The sequence below is a fragment of the Eulemur rufifrons genome, chromosome 9 (assembly GCF_041146395.1).
Source record: "Eulemur rufifrons isolate Redbay chromosome 9, OSU_ERuf_1, whole genome shotgun sequence".
Lineage (NCBI taxonomy): Eukaryota > Metazoa > Chordata > Mammalia > Primates > Lemuridae > Eulemur > Eulemur rufifrons.
The window spans coordinates 12,941,011-12,965,931 of NC_090991.1; the positions used below are offsets into that span (position 1 = coordinate 12,941,011).

A 24,921-nucleotide genomic window follows, 5' to 3' on the forward strand; every position below is an offset into this window, starting at 1 on the left:
TTTAGTTAAAATGACCAAGAATAGAAGACTCAGTGAAAGAGAACACATTACTACCAACTTCACAGAAACTAAAAGGATTATAAAGAAATATCATAAACCATGTGCCAACAAATTAGATTAACCTAGACTAAACCTACAGATTCCTGGACAGACAGAAACACCCGAAACTGACTCAAGAAGAAATAGAAAATCTGAATTGGCCTATAACAAGTAAATATTGAGTTTAGGAATCAAAAAACTTACCACAAACAAAAGCCTAGAACCAGATGGCTTCACTGGTAAATTCTACCAAACATTGAAAGATGAATTAACAAATTCCTCATAAACTCTTCCCAAAGACAAAAGAGGAAGGAACACTGGCCAACTCATTCTGAAGCCGTTACCCTGATACCAAAACCAGGCAAAGTCACCACAAGAACACTGCAGACCAGTATCCCCGTGAATATAGATGCAAAAATCCTCAACACAGTACTACCAAGTCCAGCCCAGCACAACCGAGACCAAGGGAGAATATAATCTGGGAGCGCAAGGTCGGTTAAACATAAAATAGCAGTCAATGCAACACATACAGGAATATGATAAAAGGACAATGCCACATGATCATCTCAGTAGACACAGAAGACAAAAGCCAGATCTCCGGCTTCTTAGAATAAAACCCTGTCTCACTCTCAGTAAAAGCCAGTTCCACCCAATGCCCCCAAGGCCCTCCGTGATCCGGCACCCGTCATCTCTGTCCTCACCTCCCTCTCCCCATTCTCTCTCTTCACTAACCACAGTGGCTTCCTTGCTGTTCTTCAAACCCACCCGACACATTCCTGACTCTGAGCCTTTACAGCTGCTGTTCACTCTCACTGGAACACTGTTCCCCCAAATATCCAAAAAATTCACTCCTTTACCTCCTGCAGGTTTTCATTCAACAATGACCACACTACATAAAATTGCAGCTCTCTCCCTCCTACATTCACACACTCCCTATTTCCCCTCGCAACTCTACTTTTCTCGGCCGGGCGCGGTGGCTCACACCTGTAATCCTAGCACTCTGGGAGGCCGAGGCGGGTGGATTGCTCAAGGTCAGGAGTTCGAGACCAGCCTGAGCGAGACCCCGTCTCTACTAAAAATAGAAAGACATTATATGGACAACTAAAAATCTATATAGAAAAAATTAGCCGGGCATAGTGGCGCATGCCTGTAGTCCCAGCTACTCGGGAGGCTGAGGCAGTAGGATCGCTTAAGCCGAGGAGTCTGAGGTTGCTGTGAGCTAAGCAGACGCCACGGCACTCACTCTAGCCTGGGCAACAAAGTGAGACTCTGTCTCAACAAAAAAAAAAAAAAAAAAAAAAAACTCTACTTTTCTCCTAAGCATTTATTATAATCTGAAATACTGTGAATGTCGCTTATGTATCTTGCTTGTTGTCTGTGTCCCCCAACTAGAATGTAAGTTCCCTAAGGACGAAATATTTTGGTATGTTCTATGCACGGCTGTATCTGCAGCGTTTCAACTAGCTTGCCACTCAGTTGGCACTCAGTAAATATTTGTTGAAGAAACAAATGAATGCAGATAACTGGTCACTCAACACTTCACTCAGCAAGATTCACCCCCACCCCACCCCTGTGGGCCTGACACTGTGCTTCGGGCTGGAGCGCTGAGAAAGATTGGGACCAGACCTGGGCCGGCTACACTCACAGATGGGGCTGAGAGGACTCAGAGCAAAACTAACCGGGACCCAAGGAAGAGAGCGCTGAGGATGGGAGGCAGAGAGGGCCAGGCCCAGCGCTCAGGGAGGTCTCCGAGGAGAGATGTCGTCATGCTGGCCCTTGAAGGCCCAGAATGAGTTGGGCGTATGGAGAAGGGAGTAGGGGTGGAGCAGAGGGAGGGGAAGTATGGGGTACGTCCTAGGAACAAGGAGGGGTCCTGTATGGCAGGACTGCTATGGGGGGATAAGGCCCCTAAGGTTGTCGGGGCAGTTCATGAGGGGCTTTGAATGCCAGGATGAGGAGCTGGACCTGGCTCCAGAGGCACCAGGGAGTCATGCAAGGCTTTTGAGCAGGGTAGGTCCGCGGCATCAGCAAGCTCACTCTGGCAGTGTGCAGAGAACAGATTGTGGTGGGTGAGCGGGAAGGCGGGGAGACCGGGAAGGTGGCTCCGGGAACAGTCCTGGGGAAAGCAGCAAGGCCTGAGCAGGGCAGGGCAGAGGGGCGGGAGGAGAGGGCAGATGTGGGCGATGCTAAGGCCTTTATGGCCGATGGTTGGTGGGGAGGAGGAGCGGAGCCTAAATCTCAGGTCAGAGCATCCGCGTGGATCACAGAGGCACAGACAGAGCCGTGGGGACAGCGGTGGGACCTGCACCACCTGTGAGGGGCTGGAGTTCCGGCCACTGGGCTCAGCGCTGCTGGGTACCACGCCAGGCCCAGCAGCTTCCCAGAGCTGGAGGGCGGACGCGTCCTGGCCCTGCCCGCTGTCCTGCCACCTTCTAGTCCCCCGGCCCTGGGGTAGGCCCAGAGAAGAGTTTCTCGAGCTGGCTTTGTCAGCCAAGATGCAATGTCACTTCTCGATGAGCCATCCAGCTCTGGAGATGCGCCAGGCTGCAGGGTGGGGGAGCAGCTGTGTCCCCGAAACACAGCCAAGGAGCCGCCTCCCAGAGCCAACCAGAGCAGTGGCAGAAGCGGAGCTGGCGGGGGGTCCCCAGCCCCAGCCGGCCGGTGCAGGACAGACCTGTGACGGGGCCTCCATCTGCCTGGGCTTCAGCCTCCTGCGAGGTCAGGCCCCTCAGCCCCCGCCAGCCGCAGTGGTGGCCCCGGTCACTCTTCTGCTCCCCCAGCCGAAAGGTACTAAGGCATCTATTAGCATCGGGGTACACCAGGCTCTGTTTCTCTCCCACGGGGTGACTAGGGTCACTGTGGCACAAAGGACACAGGCTTTGGGGTCTTCAGAGCTGAGCTGGAGTTTTGTCTGTCCCACTATTTGTCTGTTGCTGTCACTGGGCCTCAGTGTTCCAATCTGTCAAGTGGGATGAGGAAAAACCTTCTCCTCAAAGTGTACTGAGGATGACATAAGAGCATGTGCAAAAGGAAATGATAACAGGACTTTTCTCGTCTCCAGGAATTTCCGCTGAAGCCCAAGGCTGAGGACAGCGGGTGAGCAGCGCCCACACCTTGAGAGAGGCGCCAGACGCACCTTCAGGACTTGGCGAGAGGGAGGGAACTGTCCCGGGAGGCCCCCGCCAGCTTGCATAGCCAAGGCTGGAGAGCCGGGCTGCGGGATTTATGGAAAGATTCCTGTGTGAGGGGCTTCAGGTGACCCCCACAGAGAAGGCAGTGCACGCCAGGGAGGGAGGCGGCCTTTCTTTGTGGCTGGACACCAGCTTAATCCTGACCCTCCTATACCAGGGTGGACTGAGGGACATTCACAGAGGGCGTGCTCAGGGCACCCAGACGCGTGTCATCTGGCATTCAGGGGCATGGACCCTGGGCCTGACCCCCCTGGGGAAGCCTGAGGGCAGGAGCAGCAGATGGAGCGGTCTGCAGTGCCGGGGTGCAGGGAGAGGGCAGCCGTGGGAGCCCAGGGGGTCAAATGGCCACTGTGGAGGGGAGCAGGACAGTCATGAGAGGGGACCCCCACGGCACTGCCTGCCCGGGCAGGAGGGCCCAGCAGGAAAGGCAACCCCTGCATCAAGGAACTGGGCAACACAAAAGCCAGGGCCAGAGGCCCCCAAACACCCTCAGAAGTGTCCCCACGCCCAGCATCAGGGCATCGGCCACAGGGAGGGCGCTGACAACAAGAACAACTCCAGACACAGGTAATACTTGGCTCAGCCTCGGGGCCGGGGGGTGACGGGGGGGTGGGGGGGGGTCAGAATCTCGGGGGAGGAGCAGCATCGAGGTTGAGGGACAGAAATAGGGACAAGGAGAACGGAACAGGCTATAGCTCCCCCTCTGTCTCGCGCAATTGTCTGGTCCCGGATAGAAGCTTTATTTGGAAGCAGAGCCAAAGGTCTGATTTCAATGGGACCAGACTTTTAAGCTCAGAGTGTGGCTGGAAAAGGTGCGGGAGGTGGTCACAGGTGGGAAAGCCACCCACGCTGGCGGGAGGACGACAAAGCCGTTGTGAATTTGCTTTCCGAATCCAGCCTGCTCAGAGAGCCTGGTACAAGTGTGCAAGGCAGCCGTGTCTACGGTGACAGGGCCAGGGTCTCGGAATGGGGGCAGGGACGGGAGCTCCAGCCCATCTGGTTAGGGCTGGACTGGAGCCACCTTCCCACACGCAGTGGCCCCTTCCCTTCTGGGGGGACAGGCAGGGCTGGGGCTGCGGGAGCCAGGGACACTGCACACAGAGCTTCTCGGGACCCGGTCCTGCCCTTTGGGCTCCCGTCTGTGGACACAGCTCCGTAAACCCCAATGCTTGGTGGGACCCAAACATGGGCTGAGCCCAAGCTGGAATGTGAATTCCGACGCGGGATAGAGTGGTCTGGGAAGGCTTTTGGAGGAGGATTCCGGGACGCACAGAAGAGGAAATGGTGCCCTTAGTGCAGGGAAGGGACCCAAGCAAAGGCTGGGGGGTGTGAGCGCCCGTGTCACTGGTGTAGCCAGAGCCTGACGCACATGAAGGATATGATGGGATGTGGATTTGGAAAATTGGATATTGTCACGATTGTCACCCTTAAAGCAGTGTCTGAATTGGGTATGGCTGCTCGGGGCCTCGCTTTCCTCTTCTGTGAGCTGGGAGAATTATACTTTTTCTTCCTGAGCTCACAACATGCCCTGGGAATAAATGAGTCCCATTATCTCAAATCAACACGTTAGCCAGGGCCTCAGAAGACACGCTTCAGAGTCAGAAAGACTTAAGTTCATATTCCAGTTCTGCCCCTTCCTCGCTGTGTAACTCTTGGCAAGCCTCTGTTTACTCATCTGTAAAATGGGGCTACCAAGCTCTACCTGGAAGGAGGGATCAACATGATGTATGTAAGGACCTGGCACGGCGTGAGCCTGTATGAACAGGCGTCCCCAGCCCACCCCACCTCCCCAGGGGCCCTCATTGTCACTCACATAGGAGGCCAGGAGGGTGGTCGGGGCCAGGACGAGAGCCAGGTAGAGGCAGGGGGCTGTGGCAAGCAGGCTGGATGCACAGATGAGGGGCTCAGCCCTTGGGTTGACTTTCTTGTATCTCCTTGCAGCCTCTGCCCCCACGATGACCCCGATGATGCCGGTCACGATGGTCATTGCCCCAAAAATCAGGCTGACGGGGAAGAGAAGAGGGGGTTTGGTCAGCTGGGTGGGGTCAGGATAGGGCCCTTCGTCCCTCCCCCAGCCCCAGCTCTAGCCACCTGGCCCAGGTGCATGATCTGGTACCTGCAGAGAATATGGCTATGGGCCCTTGGCCTGACCTACCCCTTCCTACCCTCCTGACCAATGCTTCTGGGGCCTGGGGACCCAGATCGGGGACCCCTGTCCTCCCCTGCCCTGCCCTACCCCCTTTCTGCCTCATCCTGGGGGTGCCACCGGTCGCGTGGGTGACCACCCAGCACCCCAGCACCGCAGGCCCCAGCCCACCTCATCCCCAGTGACCTCTACCTCTCACCACCCAAAGGTGGTGCCCCACTCGGGAATCTTAATTCTAGGGTCCCCCTCAGGCCTCAAAGCTTCTCTCCTTCCAGCCCCAACACTGAGAGGAACGGGGGCACGGGATTGTGTACTTAGTGAGCTCCTATGACACACCGGCCCCATCGCCCGCACACTCCCTCTGTGAGCCCCAGCCCTCCGCTCCCTGCCTTTGACACCTCCCAAGCACCGCCTCCTGCCTGCCTTCCCTCTCCCAGCCACTCCTAGACCTGCTTCCTCTCCATGTGGCTCCCCCTTGCACATCCCTGCTCGGAGACCTGCCCCCCGAGTAGCCTCCACACAGGGCCTCAGAGAGTGCTTTCTAGAACACAGACCTGACCAGTCCCTTCCCACCCCCTGCCTAAAATTCTCCACCAGCTCTCAGACACCCGCCGGGTCTGGGCCCAACTCCACACAGGGTACATGGCTCCCAGGGTCAGGATCCGACCCTGGCTCACCCCAACCCCAGGCCCCAGCTCTATTCTCTCCCCCCAGACTAGTTGCTTCCCCCACCCCACTCCCACCTCACACTTTCGTTCCTCCATCTGGGACACCTTGCACCAGTTTTTCCACCTGCCAAACTCCTACTCATCCTTCAAGACCCACCCCAAATGTCCCTTCTTTGGGGATGCCTTCCCCTGCTCCCTGGCTGATCTCTTCACTCCCGTCAGTCCCCATGGCACCTTCCGTGTCTCTACTATCAGGGTCACTCGCCCAGTGACAGGTGTGGTTCACTGTCTTGACTCCATGCTAGGAGCACAGAGCTGGCCACACGAGAGAAGTGTGTGGAGCCAAAGGACTCATCGATCCCTCCCAGAATTCCCAGATGGACACACGAGGAAGGCGAGGCTGAGGAAGGTTAAGGCCAAGAGTATCCAGCTAGTAAACGACAGAACCAGGATTTGAATCTACATCTTCACCCTCTTGCTCCATTCTGCAACCGAAGCCTCCTTTGAAAGGAGCTCAAAGGGCTGGCTGAGACTGACCAGCGTGAACTCTTGAAAACACAAACCTTGCTGCCTGTGCAACTGATAAAAAAAAAGAAAGAAAAGACAAACTAACCAGGATTTTTCCAGCCCCCCAGTGGCTCCCTGTTGTCTGAGCAAGCTCCCTGCGGGACCGGCCCTGCTGGCACACACACGCCTCCCCTCTCCCTCCCTCCCTCCTTTTGCACAAATGGCTGGGAACTCTGAGCTTGCCCCGAGCTTGCCAGATTCCCTGCGTCGGCCCACGCTCTTCCCCACCCCCCTTCTCCGCCCGGCCAGTATCCACTAGAAGTGGTGGCCGGCCAGTGCCCTGCTATTACTTTCACAGTCCCCGTCAGGATGTTAGAATGTGTTAGGTGCAAGACTATGGTTATCGACAAACTGAGTGCCACCAAAAAAACACCTCTCCCCTGAACAACTTCTGTGAAATGTCCATCTCACAGCTGAGAATTAATGAGTTCATTCCCCCACTCCATCTACGTCAGTGTATAGGAGAGAGTATGGAGCCCAGAGAGGGCAGGAACTTGTCTGAGGTCACACAGCCCTTCAGGGGCACAGCCAGGGCCTCCTGGCCGTCTGCCTACCAGACAGAAGCATGTGTGTCCTTAGGCAGCTTAAGGGTGTTCTCTGAACCTTCTCAGCCTTCCAAGCTGTGCAAGGCTCTGGCTCAGCCCAGTCAAGTGACCCCGAATCCCGGATGAACGTTAGCCACCTCCAAGTCCTGGTCTGAGCCGGCCTTGGCAGGTTCTTGAGACATTTGTGAGACTTAGGATTGACCACTCAGACAGGCTTCCCGGATGGGCACCGCACTGGCCCCTGAGCAGGAAGTACAGCCAGAGGGCACACCCAGCCACCAACCCCTTCGTGTCTCCCTCCCCTACCCAGGATCACAGACTCTCAGAGGCCAGAGAGCCTCTGAAGGCCTAAAAGTTCCACGCTGATCCCCTGCACAATGGCCCAGACAAGTACTGTCCAACTTCTACTTACACACCCCCCAGGGATGGGGAGATCACTACCCCCCTCCCCATGCAGCTCCTTCGATCTGGGCCACGTCAGCTCTGAGTGTTGGAAGTTCTCCCTGCTTCCTGAGCTGGCATCCTGTGTCCCGCAGCTTCCTGCCCCTGCCCCACCCTCACCGTGGGGCTTATCTTGACCGAGGAGGGCATGGTAACAGCCGAGATCTGTGCAGAACCCCAACTCGAGGACCTTCTACCCACTCTGTGGTAGCATGAATGATGCCCCCCACAAGATGTCTCCACCCTTAATCTCTGCAGCCTGTGGATGTTGCCTTCTATGGAAAAATAGTCTTCGTAGATGTGATTACAAGTGAGCCTCAAATGTAATCCCAGTGTCCTCATTGCCTAGACATAGCAAGAGACTGGAGACAGAAAAGAAGGCAGCGTGACCATGAAGGCAGAGCTCAGAGTGATGCGGCCACAAGCCAAGGAATGCTGGCACCCAGCAGAAGCGGGAGGAGACAGGGAAGGACTCTCCCACACAGCCTCCAGAGGGCAGGTGGCCCCTGCTGACACCTTGACTTTGGCCCAGCGAAACCAAGGGACTTCCAGCCTCCAAAATTTGAGAAAATGAACTTTTGTTGTTTTAAGCTACCAAGCTGGTGGTTATTTGTTACATCAACCACAGAAACTCACACACACTCCAACGCCAGTTTCTCACACCGGTCTGCAAAGGGGTGGAGTCAGAGCCAGGAGGCTGAAGCCGGCCAAAGGGGAAGCGGCTTGGCCGGGATTATACAGCCAGTTGACGCGTGAAGCGACATTGAGTCCTGTTTCCCCCCACTTGCCCAGCTGCTGTGAGGATCCGCCATGCCTGGCTTTTAGGATTCCGGTGGTCTTTGCTCTGGAGAGAGGACGATCTAGCTGCACAGCCAAGACAAACGTTGCAGTCTCGCTCGATGCATTCATTCACAGGCTTTCCCTGAGCACCTACTATGTGCCAGAAAGCCAAGCACAGCCAAGTGGGGAGATGCTCAAATCAATTAACAGCAACAGGCCGTCTCCAGAGGCAACAGGACGTGGAGCTTCAGAGCACCAGCTGTGGAGTCAGAAAGGTTTGCATCCTGGCTGGTTCTTGTTACTCGTTCACTGTGTGACCCTGGACAAGTCACTTAACCTCTCTGATCTTCCATCTCCTCATTTGTAACACAGGAATACCTTCCATTGAGGGTTTTACACGTGTGATACTCAGCACAGGGGCTGAACTACAGTGAAAGCTTAAGAAGTCATGAGGAGGGAAGGGAGCTATGGGCAGAGGACACAGCGGGGGCAAAGGCACACACAAGGAGACGCCAGGGACACCCTGGAAATCACATGAAGCTCCCTCTGGGCATCAGGGAGTCAGGTAGAGGCAAGAGAGGAGGGCAGGAGGAGGCAGACATGGGTGCAGCCAGCAGAGAGCCCTGAGCAACTCCCAGGAGCCCATCAGGGCAGGGTCAGAGAGGAAGAGAGGACAGCAAGGGGACTGAGAAGGGAGGAGGAGGCTAGGACTGAGGGCTCCGAGGAGGAGGAGAAGAAAAGTCAGGGAGGATTGAAAGATGTCCTTGACTCAACACCAGTAGGTCACTGGAGTCCTCGGAGGATGGGTGGAAGGTGGTAGGGACAGAAGCCGAGCACAGCAGACAGGAGGTGGGAGAGGACAGCCCCTGAGGACAGAGTGCCAGCGCCTCCCACGTCCCAGCAGCTTTGCAGGACTCTGGGTGTCTCAGACGACGCAGAGCACAAATGAATGCACACAGGAAATGCCTCAGCCAGAGCAGTAATGAGGCCTCCCGGTGCCTCAATTTGCAACCTGTAAAATGGGATGAATGGGATGACCACAAGAAGACACTATGGGCGCCTCCAAAGGACAGTTGCCTAAGACCCCTGTAACCCTGCAGGCTCACACAGAAGCCTCACCCCTTCCCCTGCCAGTGTCTTCTTCACCCCTAAAACGGCCTGACAGTGGGAAGACAGGGAGTTCTGCCCAGAGACGAGGAGGGAGCTGCCTGTGACCACCCAGGGCAGCAGGGACTCAGCCAGAGCTAGACACCGGCCTCCGGCCTGCCAGCTGGCTCCTACGCCCTGCGGACCTCACACAGCACCGTGTGCCCCAGGAGACTGAGTTCTGGAGCTCAGAACCTCAGAGCCTCCTCAGCAAGCGCTCCCTCGGCTGGCCCAGATGCCCAGGCCCCCAGAGACCCTCACCTGTCCTGGCTGCTGCACGGCTCCTGGAAGCAGGGAAGCTGCAGCCCGTGGACCACACGGGCCTCAAACAGAAACTTGGGGGCCCAGAAGCCCAGGGCTCCAGTAACAAAGGCCATGGCGGTCACTCCGAGGGTCGACCACACGAAACTCCGGCTGCAAGAGAAGATGCGCCCGCTGAAGTCGGGAGAGTGCTGGGCTGAAGGGGCCTGTCCCCCTGGCACCCCAGGCTCCAGCCTCCCCAACATTGCTGAGACCCCCTGCCCAGCCTAGCCCCACACCTCTCCTCACGCTGTGCCTTCCTCCCTCCTCTCCGCAGGACCAAATCTCCCCATCCTGAGAGGCCTCAGGAAGCTGTCCCCGCCTGCCCCATCTTCCTCCGAGCCCCTCGACCATCTCACGGCTCTGCGACAAAGAGAGCTGGGCCCTGCTGTCCCCACGCTGCAGTGAGCCACGAGGCCAGACTGCAGTTGGCCCGTCTGCCTCCCCCAGCATGCCTGGGACAGAGGACGGTGCCCTCCCCTGAGGCTTGGAGAGGTGAGTGACCAACTCCCAGTATCCTCCCAGCAACTCCCAGCAAGCACAGCTGAATTATACTCATTGAGTAAACTAGGAAAGTGAGGCTCCGGGTCTCAGGGTCACTTAGGGGTCAGGCAGGGGCGGGGGCAAGGCTGGAGCTCACACCGCCCACCTCCCTCCCTGTCCATATTTCTGTCCCACAGTGAGGTGATGGGAGCTGAGCCCCAAATGATGGAAGGACACCTCAGAGGAAGAACAGGGCTGTGAACATTGGGACAATCAAGGAGAGCTGCCTGGAGGTGGAGAGAGGGAGGTCAGTGATGCGGGAGCAGACAGAGAGGGGTTTTCTATGGCTTACAGGGGGGAGCAGGGACACTCACTTTCTCCCCAGGTATCTGATGTCCTCACACCAGCCGCTCCTCAGGCCCCCCACGGCCGCCTCCCCCTGCTTCTCAGAGGCTCCCCGGGGCGGGTCTGGAACCAGCAGGATGAACAGGATCAAGGCCATGGCCTCCAGGCACGGCATGATCTGGGGACAGGAGCACCCAGGATGCTCAGGGCCACACGCTCCGCAGCCCAGGAGACCCTGGGGGTGACTGTGGCCAGCCACCGTGTCTGACTTCTGTGGCCCAGCCCCTGGCGGCGGGGGTGACACTATTCCTGGGTGCTGGTTATACACAGAGCTGAGCACACCGCTGCTTCTCACCCCTCACCCTGCAGCCTCTCTGGGGAGTGGGATCCCTTCGGGACCTGATTTAGTTCCTGTCTGTCCCCCGTGTACTCTACGCTGTAGGGATCCGTGGGCCGAGACGGTTGGAAATGGGTGCCCTGACTACCAAGTACTTGCTGCCCCGAGAACTGGCCCTTGTCCTGGCCCCTGCTCCATCTGCCACACGGTCCCACCCTAGTGTCCTCTCCTCGAGGTCCCCCTGCTCAGACTCCACCTGCCTTGGGGCAGCCCTCACACAGCTCCAGCCATGAGCAAGTTCTTATTCAAGCAAAGACAGACCCACCTCCTCGAAGCCCACCCAGCCCCAAGGCCCCAGCTGCAGCTTCTGTGGCTTCACAAGCCAGTTCCCTGGCCCAGGGGCGGCTCCGCAGAGATCTGGGCTCACACAGGACTGAGCCCCCAGAGCTCCTTCCTCCTCTCCTCGGTCCATATCCTGCCGAGTCTGAGCCAATGGTGGCTGCAGCCCCGGCAGGGCCCACTGGTAATTTCCCAGGTGTCCTGGCTCAGCTACCTGAGTAGCCCCAGCTGCTGGTCCTTAAGGGTCTACTATGTGCCCTGGCCCTGGACTAGGAAGTCCCTATCCCGTCTCATTAATCCCCAAACTTCCACAGGTAGCATTTACTATCCCCACTTTACAGACAGGCAAACTGAGGCTCCCAAGAGGAAGGTGACGTACTTGAAATTACACAGCTAGTAAACCGAGGACTTGAACCCAGGGCCACGACGTCCACAGCCCACATTCCATCTGAGGTCCCAAAAGTCCAGAGCTGCCAATGTCTGACCACCCCCCATGGCGCCGGGACCATGCCAAGGGGCAAAGGCCACCCGAGGCTGGAAAGTCCCTGCTGGACCAGGGGGGAAGCAGAGGGAAGAGAAGGAAGCTGGACTCACTCGGAGGGCCCAGCGCCAGTTCCCAGTCAGCTCCGTCACGGCCGAACCCAGCACGTAGCCCAGACCACTGCAACAGGGGGCGAGGGAGACAGGCGTCAGGGGAGGGAGGGAGCCAGGCCCCAAGGCCGGCCTGGCCCAGGGTGCCCCCACCAGGGAGCTGCTCTCTGTGGGCTCACAGCCCTTTCACTGAGAAAGCCAGGCCACGTGAGGCCCAGATGTCCACTGCCCTTGGTCAAGTCCCCAGTGACCTCTGGCTGCCGGCCCACCCCCTGGCGCCACTCTCTGCACATATGAAGATACATACCCCTCGTGCCCAAAGTGCGGCCCTGCTTGAGTCAGGCGACTTCAGGAAACGTGGGTCAGAGTCCGGGGCCTGACTGTAAATCCCAGCCTGTCCCACCCTGCCGTGGGGTGCAGGACCCGCCTCTCCCCGAGTCGGCCACACTGCCACGCTGCTTTCTTACTCCTGCTGGGAGCATCCTCATTTTCTCTACTCCTCACCACAGCCCATCAGTTGGTGTTATTGCACCCATTTACAGATGAGGAAACTGAGGCTCAGAGAGGGAAACTGACATGGTGAGGAAGGTGCAGTGTTAGGACTCAAACCCCTGCCCTCCTAGCTTGACCTCTCCTTGCCCCTGCCCAGCCCCTGCTCTGACTCCTCTGGGCCTCAGCTTACCCCCTAGGGAAGGGGACCCAGGGGTGACACCAACCTTCCAACGGGGATAAAGATGTAGAAGATGGCCAGCATGCGGGTGCGCTGGTCCCTCACGAAGAGGTCGCCCAGGACGGTGGGTGCAATGGTGGAGTAGCTGGCTGTGCCCATGCCCACGACTCCCCGGGCCAGAAAGAAGAGCCAGGAATACTGGACAGGCGAGCACAAGACCACGGTGAGTTCCAGAAATCACCCAGGGGGGCAGGGACCCAAGAATTTGTCAAAGGGACCAACGGGACCCGATGACATGGGCCCACAGAGGAGGGAGAGGGGATCAGGGCTACAGACCCCTCACTACCCTCCCCAACCAGGTTCCCCAATCACACAGATGCTCCCTGCGGGTGCCCGCAGCCACCGCCTGCCCCCGTGCCCAGGGGAGCCCTTCTCCTGGGTCCTGCCCTTGCCGACTGGCCAGCTCCTCCAGATAGCGGCTGTTGCCCCCAGCACCACCCCCAGCAGAGTCGGCGGAAGAGAAGCTGAGGGCAGCAGCGGGATGTGCAAGAGAGGAAGCCTCCTGTTAAGAAAGTCTAACGGGCTCTGCCCTGCCCAGGCTCGGGCCTGGAGGCTGTGCCCTCACCTCTCTCCCAGCCCTGGGAGTGCAACTCCTGAGCCGCCAGGGCCAGGGATGGAGCAGAACCATCTCTCTCCTGCTCCCATGGGGCTGGATCAGGGAGGGAGCAGGGGAGGGAAGGTCCCTAGGGGCCTGGGCAGGGGTGTGGGCACCTACCCGGGGAGAGATGAAGGAGCTGGAGAGCCCAGCCCCTGACCAGAGCAGGATCCCAAAGCTCAGCGTGGCCTTGCGGCTGTGTCGGTCGCCCAGGTAGCCGAACACGGGTGCAGACAGCAGCAGGCAGCCGATGAAGACTGGAAGAGACACACAGGGGCAGCCTGGATCCCCCCACGACATGGCGGAGCAGACGGACCAGCAGGCCCAGGGAAGGGCTTGACCCGGATACCACAAACTGGCATCTCGACAGTGGGTCCAGGGCACGAGGTGGATCTCACAATCCTCGTTCCACATGCGCCCCATGGCCCAAAGCATCGGGGACTGGGCCAGGTGCAAACCCCAGCTCTGCCACTTGCTCACGTGCATCCTCTCGGAGTCTCTCTCCAATATCGGAGATGACAGCATACCCCTCCCAGGCCGGCCAAGGTGAGATGAGAACTGAGAGTGGAGAGTCCGGCACGGAGTGGATGCCAGTTTCCTATCTTTACAAGAACACGCGACCAGCCTGAGCAACACAGCAAGACTCTGTCTTGACAAAAAAATTAAAAAATTAGCCAGGCATGGTGTTGTGCACCTGCAGCCCCAGCTACTCGGGAGGCTGAGGCAGGAGAGTCACTTGAGCCCAGGAGTTGGAGGCTACAGTGAGCTATGATGACACCAATGCACTCCAGCCCAGGGGAAAGAGGGAGACCCTGTCTCAAAAAAAAAAAAAAAAACCTGACCCTTATGAGCCTGGATATCCGGACTGGTCTGATTTTTCACTCATACCCCTGCTTGGGAGTGGGGTGGGGGGTTCGGGGGAAAGGGAGGTCAGCCCAGAGCCTGCTGTGACCAGCAGATGAGGACGGTTTAGAGCACACTGTAAAACATTGGCAATAAACCAGCGATGATGCCAGGAGGCTGGAAAGAGCTGGTTTTCCTAAGTAGGTAAAATATTCCCTGGACACTGTTGTATTTACACCATTTTTAAAGTAAACCCTTATTAATACTGGCGGCTGGATTAATGAACGTGTTTGCTATTCTGTGAGGATAAAGAAACGGCTGCATCTTTGCATGACTACATACCACACGCTGCTTCCATTCCTTAAATAAAATCACCTCCACCCTCCGAAGATGGGAGGACGGTGAGTCCCCGCCTCCACGCTGGGAGAGCCGGCAGATGGAGAAGGCAGGCCTGGATCCTCCCCCACCTGGTCCGAGGGCTTCAGGCTTTGCACCTGCGTCTCCATTCACTGAGCACAGATGATTGGCATTTCCTGAGCCCAGTGAATGTCCAGATTCTTCCCAGCTCAGGCTCCAGCTCCTCCCACTCCCCCATGACCTACTCTAGTATTGGGTTGAGCCACGTGCAATTGTGGAAATTAGGCCGGTTTTGACCTACAAAAAATGACAATTTAATATGGCTCAACCTAATACTCCGTAGAGAATGATCTTTGGTGTCAATGGCATTTAAAATTTTATTAGCTACTGCCAAAATAGGCCTCCCAAAAGGCTGCATATAACCATCATTTTATTTTTGTTCATCTGATGGTTGAAAAACAAACGGCATCTTGCTGCTGTTTTCGTCTGCGCCGTCTCTGTTCCCCGTGAGATGGAGCAACAGTTCCTACGTTTACATTCTCCACCCGCTTCTCTATGGGGCTATTGTTTGACTTTGAATATATTTTGGAAATAATTTCTCCCAGTTTTTTATACTTAAGAATTAAGTTCTGGGACTAGATTAGCTGGATTTAAATCCTGACTCACCACTTTCTACCTATGTGACCTTGGTCAAAGTCCTTCACCCTCCACGGTCTCCTTTCATCGTCTACAGACTTGTAATGGCATTTACCTCCCGTGGTTATTGAGAGAATTAAGCAAAATAAAGCATATAAAAGTTACCTGAGTGGCTTTATGTTGATGCCCAATAAATGTTATCTATTGTTATTGCTAATTGCATAGTTTCAATCACCATCATATAGAAGTGTTTAGCTTTGATGTAGTCAGATTTATTAATCTGGGGGGATTGTTTCATGCCTTGCTTATGCACATCTTCTTTACCCAAAGGTTATAACATATTTCTCCGTATCCCCCATATGCAGGGATCATGCGCAGGATATACATGCCTTAAATCTGCAAATGCTCTGTGAACCTGCAGGCACCTGGGGAAGGCAGGAACTCCTCATTCCTGGCATCTCCAAATCCAAATCATCTCTGCCACGGTGGGAGTAGTTAATGATCACAGAGTTAAAAGATGGACTCTGCAGGCAGGCTTCCTGCATTCAAATCCCAGCTTCAGCAAGTCCCATAACCTCTCTGAGCCTCGGTTTCATCATCTGTAAAATGGGCATAATGATACCTGCCTCGTGGGATTGCTGTAAAGGTTAAATAAGTTTATATTTAAAGCACTTAGAATAGTGCCTGGCACATGGTAAGGGTCACGTCAGTGTTAGTTTTAAATATTAGTAGTTAATTAACTCCAGCAGCCTCTCTGTCCCATGGGTTGGGGCGGGGGGAGCATGATCACTGCCTCTCCCCACCTCCCACCCTTCCTCTCTCCCCCCACCTTTTTGTTTGTTTCAGACAAGGTCTCTCTCTGTCACCCAGGGTGGAATGCAGCAGGGTCATCATAGCTCACAGCAACCTCAAACTCCTGGGCTGCAGTAATCCTCCTGCCTCAGCCTCCCAAGTAGCTGGGATGACAGGCATGCGCCACCATGCCCGGCTAATTTTTCTATTTTTTGTAGAGACAGGGTCTCACTCTTGCTCAGGCTGATCTCACACTCCTGAGCTCAAGCGATCCTCCCGCCTCGGCCTCCCAGAGTGCTAGGATTATAGGTGTGAGCCACCACGCCGGGCTGCACCTCTGTCTTATAATTTGACTAAACTCTTCTCTCAGTCATCACTTTCTCCCTCCCTGCATCCATGTGGATAAAGAGCAGGTTGGGTCTAGGGCCACACGGCCACCCAGACAAGTGAAGAGACTCACCTGGGGCCACCAGAGACCAGCCTGGTCATCAGGCCTCCAAGCCCACTGCCCTTTCCATGCACCTGTGTGGGCTGCTTCTGCAAAGATGATCCTTCCCTTTGCTCCCTCCCAAACACACACACTCACACACACACATACACACACACACTGTCTCTTTCTCTCCCTCTCCCCCCCTCCCCCACCCCACGGCCAGGGCCTTGTAGCAATAATCTTGACCCCACAGTAAGAACCAGTGAAGGGAAATGTTGACCCAACTCCCATTATCTATTTAATCAAGAAGGTTGCACCAAGATGGTCTCACTTTGGCTACAAATATGACTAGAAGACCAGCACCAGCTGCCGGCCTCTCTGCCCCAAGACCGAGGGGCAAGTGGGAAGAGCCATAGTCTAAAGCAGTGGTCTTCCAGCTCTTGCTCACGTGATTGCAAAGAAGTTTATAGACATACGCCCTCCTTTACACATTTTCAGCTAAAATTTAAAATGTTTTTGTTGTAAGTTTGAATAGTTGCCAAGAATGTGATTTCCAGTGTCACTGTGTATTTTTTAAACTATATTTTCATCCAAACTCTTGGAGCTGCAGATCAAGTTCATTCTATTTGTGGGAAATGTCAGCTGCAGAGTATAAGTCATAAAGCCCGTCCTGCTTCGCCAAGCCAATTGGATAAATCTGACTGATCACAAGAAAAAAATTTTTTTTTTTGAGACAGAGTCTTACTCTGTTGGGCTAGAGTGCTGTGACGTCATCACAGCTCACAGCAACCTCAAACTCCTGGGCTCAAGTGATCCTCCTGCCTCAGCCTCCAAAGTAGCTGGGACTACAGACGTGTGCCACCACACCCAGCTAATTTTTTTTTTTTTTCTATTTTTAGTAGAGATGGGGTCTCGCTCTTGCTCAGGCTGGTCTCGAACTCTTAACCTTAAGCGATCCTCCTGCCTCAGCCTCCCAGAGTACCAGGATTACAGGCATGAGCCACTGTGCCCGGCCCCTGTAAGAAAAATGTTGGCTTCATTTTTTTCATTAAAACAAATATCTTGCCACCCCTCCCGAGACCACTATCTGACTTCTGAATTCTATTTCACAGATAAGTGGTGGCCATCAGACGCAGGAACAGCGAGATAAGGCTTGTGGCTGGGAGGAAATCTCCCCGCCTGTTTCTCCTGCTGCTCTCTGATTGCTCCCGGCAGACACAAGCATCCCCGAGGGGTCCCCGTGTCTGGCACCCTGGAGGTTTTGACACCCAGAGCAGTGCATCCAGGATGGGGGAGAGGTGTCTCTTTCTGCTGAAAATGGCAGACGGGTGACTGTCACAGGGGAAGTGAGACAGGAGAACCACGGCCGCCACACGCTTGTTCTCAGGCAGATCCATTTTAGGAGAGAAACACATGGGCTGAGGATCTAGAAATGGATCTCTCAGGACTCTCTGTGTTCGTGCAGGCCCTGGAAAGACTTTGTGTGCCCCCAGGGGCACTGGGTCACGGTTTGAGAGCCGGGTTCTAAAGCACTGAGATAGTGGACTGTTAGGAGGAGACAGGGGCCCGCGGAGAAGAGCCACCGTGTGTGCTAGTGACAGGCTGGCTGTGTGCACACGTGTGTCATGCATTGTGCCCATGTGTGCCCATGTGTGGGCATGTGGATATGCAAAACCTGTGGGCCTGCGTCACCATCCAGGCGCCGCAGGGGAAATGTTAGTGCCTCATGACCCCAGCCGCCCCCACCGGCTCCCTGCTGCTGGGTGTCAGGCTCTCCGGGGGCCCAGAGCCCTTCTGAGCGCCCGTGTGGGGCACGTGTGTGTGCCTGTGTCTGCACGCGTGTCCCAGCGGTCAGACAGTTCAGGTCTGTGAGAGGAGGGCACATCAGGAGTTCTCAGGCCCCAGCGAGGCTCTGGTGCACAGCTGAGCCTAACACGCAGCAAGGGCGTGAGTGAGCAGCTCCACGCCCAGGATCCCAGCTCGGGCGCCCCAGCCCCATCCCCTCTGCTCTCCCCGTAGCACCTGCACTCACACCAGGGGGCAGTTCAAGGCTGTGCTGTCTCCTCCTCCTGCCCAGACTGTCTCTCCTGCCCAGGCCCCACCCATCCTCTGTGACAGGGACTCAGCGGTGCAGGAGCTGGGCACAGAACTGCACGACCCCAACCCAGCACGAGCCAGGGCCCCAGCTCCAGGGCCGGGGACTCCCCCCTTACCGGTCTGAAGCAAACCAGCCCTGCTGTCGCTGATCTGGAAAAATTTCTGTACGTCCAGCAGCACTCCTGTGGACAGAGGGCCAGCACTCAGGATGTGGCAAGTAGCCGCCCAGCCTCTAAAGACAGCCGCCCCGATTCCAGACAGGGCCACGGCTGCCCAGCACAGCACAGGGGGTCGCACCTGGGCCCCCACTCTTCTCTCCACTCTCTCCCACCCATGCACTCCACCGAACACACACACAGAAGCAGGCAGCCCAAAGGTGCAGACGTGTGCACACACATTTACACACAAGCGTGCACTCACATGCTTACATACATACAGGCCTTCCCAGAAAGACACACCTGCAGAGGCACAAATATAGACACACAAGCAGGAGCCTACACTCATAGACATGTACACTGAGTCTCTCGCACCCAGACACGCGCGCGCACACACACACACACACACACATACGCTGAGATGTAAACATACGCACACGAGCAGGGCTGCCATTCACACTGTAGTCAGAGTGACTGGCGGCTCCCTGTTGCTGTGCAGTGCACGGCCCTTCACTTGGGCTGCTGTGTCAGTGGAAGTCTCTCGGGTTCCTGCTCATGCGCAAACACCAGACATACACAGACGTATGCGCACATGCAAAGACTTAAGTGCACTGGCCTGCACACATGTGTACACAAGTGTGTTCTTCCAGAGGCACAAGCACAGCAGTGGGCACTCAGCCGAATGCAGAGAGAGGAAGGGGGTCCCCCCAGACACCAGGGTCTCTTCACTGATAGCCCCTCGGCGGTATCTCAGAAAGGGTCAGGGTCTGTGGCACCTGCCCAACTGAGCCATGTGGCCCTGTCACTGAACAATCATCACTTTCAAGAATCATGAAATGGGTGAGGGCCAGGCCCTGAGCTGAACCCCAAATAGGGCCCCTGCAGAAATCCCCCCCCACCCGCACCTCCGAGACCTGCCAGCAGGGGAGTAAAGATCAAAGAATCAGAGAGGCGAAGTAAGAGATCTTTGTTCAGCACCCAGGCATACAAACCAGTATATCTTTTTTCCCCTTTTAATATTTTTAATTACACACAAAAAAAGACATCGTCATGGGAGAGAGAATTACAAACAACACAGGTAGGCAAATACACAGCTAAACAGAAATTCTCTGCGATTGTGCTCATCTTCCATTCTTAGCAATGAGGGCTCATCCCTCATTTTGTCCCCTCCTGGGCTCTGGGGGTAGCCCAGGGCCCAGTGTGGACCCGGCTTGCTGTCACTATACGCTGCCATCCTGGCCTCCCCCGGCGCTGTGTGGCGCCAGAGCATTTTAGCCGCCATGCAAACCGCCCGCACCCACCAGTGCCCGGGCACTCAGCACGGTTTCACTTCCCCAGGCTCCATTGTCCCAGTAACCACTGCCGCTTCCTGAACATCCAGAGGAAGTGACAACAGGGAGGGGACCTGGCCAGGCAGGACTCAGGGTCTCACGGGCCAGCCAGGGGCCCCCGGGGCAAGGGGCAGGGAGAGTCCACGCCGGTGGCCCCTGGCTCCCACCTGCCTCTAGCCCTGTGCCCTCCTCCTCATGCCCTCAGCCCATACAGCGCCTCGGGCCTCCTCTGTGTTGGCCTGATCCCCTGCAGTAGCCTCTGAACTGAACTGACCGCCCTGCCTCATTTGGCCTCTTCCATCAGGACCTCAAATCCAAGTTTATCTCCCGGCCTCATAGCTCCCCATTGCCCAGGGCAGAAAGGCCAAGCTCCCAGCCTGGCACCTGAGAACCCCATGATCTCACGCCAGGGCTTTTGGAATAATTCCCTGCCTTCTCTCCCTCTCACCGTCCATGATCAGAGCCCGCCCTCGCACCCACGCACCTCAGCTCAGACCGACCCCTCTCGGAAGGGCCTCCCCTCGCCCCAATCCCTGCTTTTCAACCTGCTCAGCCTTCGGGGCCCAAACCAAATGCCCCGTCCGCTGTGAATTCTGCCAGTCATTCGTCCTCGGCGCTGGCCAGCAGACATGCACCCCACTCTGTCCCGTGTTAGAGCTACACATGCTGTACGCCCCTCTGAGTGCCTCAGAGATGGTGACCAGGTCTGGGGCTGTCTGCAGCCCCCAGAGTCCTATTACTCCACAGCCCTTCTCTGGTGTGCCCAGCCGGTAACTGACGACCCACGCCCTGGCCTCAGGGGTGCCCGGCAGCTGCAGGCGCCCCTCCCCAGCCCCCCAGCCCGTCTGTGCCTCCCTTGTCTTCCGGACCGCTGCCTTGCAGGATTGCTGCTAACAAGCTTCTGCCTCTGCCCCACTAGACAGTCATTCCTGAGCTCCTCCCTGGGCCCCCGCTGGGCCCCCCAGACAGTCCTGCCCACAATCGGTGCTCAGTCTTGAATGAATGAGCGACGAAAAGAAAGCTGAATCTTGAATGAATGAGTGAGTGAAGCAATGACAAGAAGAGAAACGCAAGTTGAGCCCCAATCTTGAAAGACTGGATGAATGGACGCGTGAGTGAGCCAGTGAGGAGAACACAGCGCAGGCTGAGCCCCGGGAAGAAGGCAGGCAGGACGGATGAGGTTCGAGAGCAACCCGCCGTCCCAGAAACAGCTGCAGGAGCTATTCTCACCTGGGAGCCGGGCCAGGCTGCCCTGTCATCCACCCAGAACCTTGACGCCTTGGCCTGGGAGGCCCGGTCCTCCCTGCTGTCCTCGCCCGCCCGGCCCTCATCACGTCCCTGCCCCCACACCCACCGTGTCCCCTCTGAGTTTGGGGCTGGACTGGGAACTTCAGTTGGCCCTTCCCAACTCACGCATGGCTGAGAACCACCTCCAGGGTGAGTCCACCAGAGACGCACTCCAGGCGAAGAAAGGATGCAGGATGGACAGCCACTGTGGACACACAGGTGCCAGCCGGTGGGACAGACAGCTCGTGCTGCCCCAGGACCCCCGGCCCCTCCTCACCTGCGATGATGAACCAGTTCATGTAGTTCAGGAGGTTGATGTAGCAGAGAACCGCGGCAGCCACGTAAGCCCTCCAGCGGGGCAGGCTCCAGGGGACGGGGGTGGCCGGAGGGGGACACTGACCTACAGCTGAGGCCCCTGTCCAGCCTGGTCCCGGGGACTGGCCCTGTGGCCCTCGTGGCCCAGGCTCGGGGCATTCTGTGGACATCCCCTAGCAGCACCAGCCTGCAGCTCCTGTCCCCGGACAGGCGCTGGGGTGAAGACACACCAGCTCAGCACCAAGTCACTTCCTGTGGGTTCCCAGGCCCCCAACCTCAAAGCAGCTGCCGTAACTGTTAGGCATCTTATCACAGGTTCCTCCTGAGCCCACTGCAGCCTCCCCAGCGAGATTTCCCCATCCTCAGCCTCGGAGACCTGCTGGAGAGGAAAAGAGCTCCTGGCACCCCCGTCCTGGAGGACTGGACGACGCTGGGGTCCCCTGGCCTAGCCTGTGGCTGCAGCGGCTGCAGTGAGGAAGGGAAGCTTCCAGGACGGGAAGTGAGAAGAGCCTCCCAGAGTGCTGCCCACTGAGGGCAGCCTGGCTGTCCACACGAGCTGGACTGTGAACCAGTGCCCTGAACCCGGGTCAAGTCAGGGAGGCTGGGCCTTGGCCAGGACGCAGCCTTGCACTAGACTGTCAGGGAAGGCGAGCGCCTGCTCGGTATCTAAGGCCCCACCTGGAGAAACAAAGGTCACAGAGGCAGCCTGTGGGCAAAACTCTTTAGTGAGTGCTAAATCTAGGGGGAAATTCTCAGTGAGGGGCGGGACATTGGCAGGGTCTTAATGAGTCTCTTTACAGGTTGTTTATGAGTAGCAAGGGGGAAAAAAGAGTAGCCATGCAGTAGAGGAATCAAAGACAGCTTGAAAGAGGGATTAAAATAACATCACCTGGGCCAGGCTTGGCGGCTCACACCTGTAGACCCAGCTACTTGGGAGGCTGAGGCTGGTGGATCGCTTGAGCCCAGGAGTTGGAGGTTACAGTGAGCTACAATGACACCACTGCACTCTACCCAGGGCAACAGAGTGAGACTCTGTCTAAACAAAAAAAGAAAAAAAGAAAGAAAGAAACTGAATCCCCCTCTTCACGTCCCTTTAAAAAAAAAAAAAAAAAATAACGTCACCTGTGAGGGGCAGGTAGGGCTTGGGTGCCTGCAGGTGTGAGGCCGACCCAGTACTCCCACCAGCAGTGCATAACCGGAATCCAATCAGGAGGAATCCGCAGACAAGCCCAAACTGAGAAACGTCATTTTTTTTAAAGGGACTATATTATTCAAAAATGTCAGAGTCATAAAAGACTAAGAAAGACTGAGGAACTGTTTCAGATTAGAGAAGACAAAAGAGATGTGACAGTTACATGTGGCACAGGATCCCAGCCTGGACCCTGCCCTGGAGGGGGAAACACACATCACTAGATCAGTTGACAAAATCGGAATGCAGGTAGTGGATCAGGAAGAAATATCATATTATTGTCACTGTACTGTGGTCATGTAAGTAAATATCCTTATCCTGCAGTATCTAGCGGTAAAGGACCATGATCCATGCCACTTATTCTGAAATGGTTCCGGCAAAAATCACAGGTACCTATAGTAAGAAAGCAAATGGGGCAAAATACTAATAAGAGATGCTTCTGGGTAAAGGTTATATGGGTTTCTTTGTACTATATTATAATTTTTCTGTAAGTTAGACGTTATTTCTAAATAGAAAGTTAAAGCACAAAATGACAACCCAATTTAAAAATTGCCAAAGGGCTTAAATACACATTTCTCCAAAAATATACAAAGGGCCAACAAGCACATGAAAAGATGCTTCAACATCATTAGTCATCGGGGAAATGCACATCCAAACCACAATAAGATAGCACGTCACGCCCACTAAGGTGGCTACCATAAAAAAAGAGAGAGAGAGAGACAGAGAAAATAACAAGTGTTGGTGAGGATGTGGAGGGACTGATAGCCTCGTGCCTTGCTGGTGGGAACGTGAGGTAGGGCAGCCGCCATGGAAACCAGTTTGGTGGCTCCTCAAAAGGCTAAACATAGAGTTACCATGTGACGCTGCAGTTCTGCTCCTAGGTATAGACCCAGAAGAATTGAAAACAGGCTGGGTGCAGTGGCTCATGCGTGTAATTCTGGCACTTTGGGAGGCTGAGGTGGGAGGATCGCCTGGGATTACAGGCCTGAGCCACCGTACCCAGCCCTCAACTCAATTTTTTTTTTTTTAATTAAAGGATCTGTGCATGGTACCAGCTACTGGGGTGCCAAGGTGAGAAGACCACTTGAGCCCGGAGTTTGAGGCCAGCCTGGGCAACATAGCAAGACCCCTCTCTTAAAAAAAAAAAAAGTTAAAACAAACCAATAAAAAAAAATCAGTCTGGCAACATGGCAAGAGTGTGAGCTTTGCAGTCTGACAGGCCTCAATTCAAATTCCAATTTTGCTACTTCCTAATTATGTGCCTTGGGGAAGTCCCTAACCTCTCTGAGACTCAGGGTTCTCATTTGTGGTAGAGAATACTGAGATGTATTGCAGGGGTTAATTGTGAGGAAGAATTAATATAAATGCATATAATGTTCCCAACACAGGGCCTGACACGTAGGAAGCACTGAGTGAGTGTGGACCACTGTTGCTATGGTTATGATGATGATAATGGTCCTTGGCGTCCTCCACTTGGTTGGATCCTCCCTTGGTTGGTTGGCTGTGGATGGTCTTGGTCAAACAAAGGCAAGTTCAAAATCAGACCCTCCAACACGAGCACGCGCAGGCAGCCTAGCCTCCCGGCTAAGGTCCTATACCCTGGAGTTAGACTCACTACTCACTGGCCATGTGACCTTAGGCAGATCACTTCGTCTCTCTGTGCCTCAGTTTCCTCATCTATCAAATGGGGATTAAAAACAGTACATACCTCCTGGGATTTGTGTGGCTTAAATAAGATAATGTTTGAAAAATGCCTAGAACTTTGCCTGGTATTGAGGAAGTGCTGTGTTTGTTAAATAAAACGGGGTTTTCCCTGCCTGTGGTCTCAGCCCCCGCCCTGAGAGTAGGCGGCAGAGCTACAGCCACAAGGACGAGCAGGAAGCCGGGCACACGAGCACCCGCACCCACGCTCACACCCTCGCACCTGTGCAAGCCGCACAGCAGCACTGCAGCCAGTGAGGCTGCGGCCCGGACAGGGCTGGCCACGCTCACCCCTTTCCAGGGTCCAGCCCTCAGCTTTGCCAGTCCAGAACGCCACCCTGCTGTGGCTTTCAGGGCCAGTCGGGGACTAAGGAGCGGCTCACGGGGTCAGAACTCCCAGAGTTGGCCCAATCAAGAAGGCGGTGCTGGCCAGGAAAGCAGCATGAGAACGAGACCAACTGCCCTGGCCCCGCCAGCTTCCAAGCACAGGCTCCCGCAGGGAAGCAGGGAGGCGTCCCCCAGAGGGCTCTGGATGGGAGTCAAGC

At 55.8% G+C, this 24,921-nt stretch overlaps 1 protein-coding gene across 1 annotated transcript in view; it reads right to left on the reverse strand.

The window, feature by feature from the left end:
• The window catches only part of SPNS3 (SPNS lysolipid transporter 3, sphingosine-1-phosphate (putative)), a 52,000-nt gene that overhangs the window by 21,420 nt on the left and 5,659 nt on the right, over positions 1 to 24,921 (reverse strand). Inside the window, exons 2-9 of the mRNA XM_069483445.1 lie at positions 21,449 to 21,659; positions 18,515 to 18,580; positions 13,364 to 13,500; positions 12,635 to 12,786; positions 11,922 to 11,988; positions 10,681 to 10,829; positions 9,785 to 9,937; positions 5,044 to 5,233 (exon numbers count right to left, since the gene is read on the reverse strand). Coding sequence (XP_069339546.1) covers positions 5,044 to 5,233; positions 9,785 to 9,937; positions 10,681 to 10,829; positions 11,922 to 11,988; positions 12,635 to 12,786; positions 13,364 to 13,500; positions 18,515 to 18,580; positions 21,449 to 21,659 — 1,125 coding nt within the window. The remainder of the gene's footprint in view (positions 1 to 5,043; positions 5,234 to 9,784; positions 9,938 to 10,680; positions 10,830 to 11,921; positions 11,989 to 12,634; positions 12,787 to 13,363; positions 13,501 to 18,514; positions 18,581 to 21,448; positions 21,660 to 24,921) is intronic.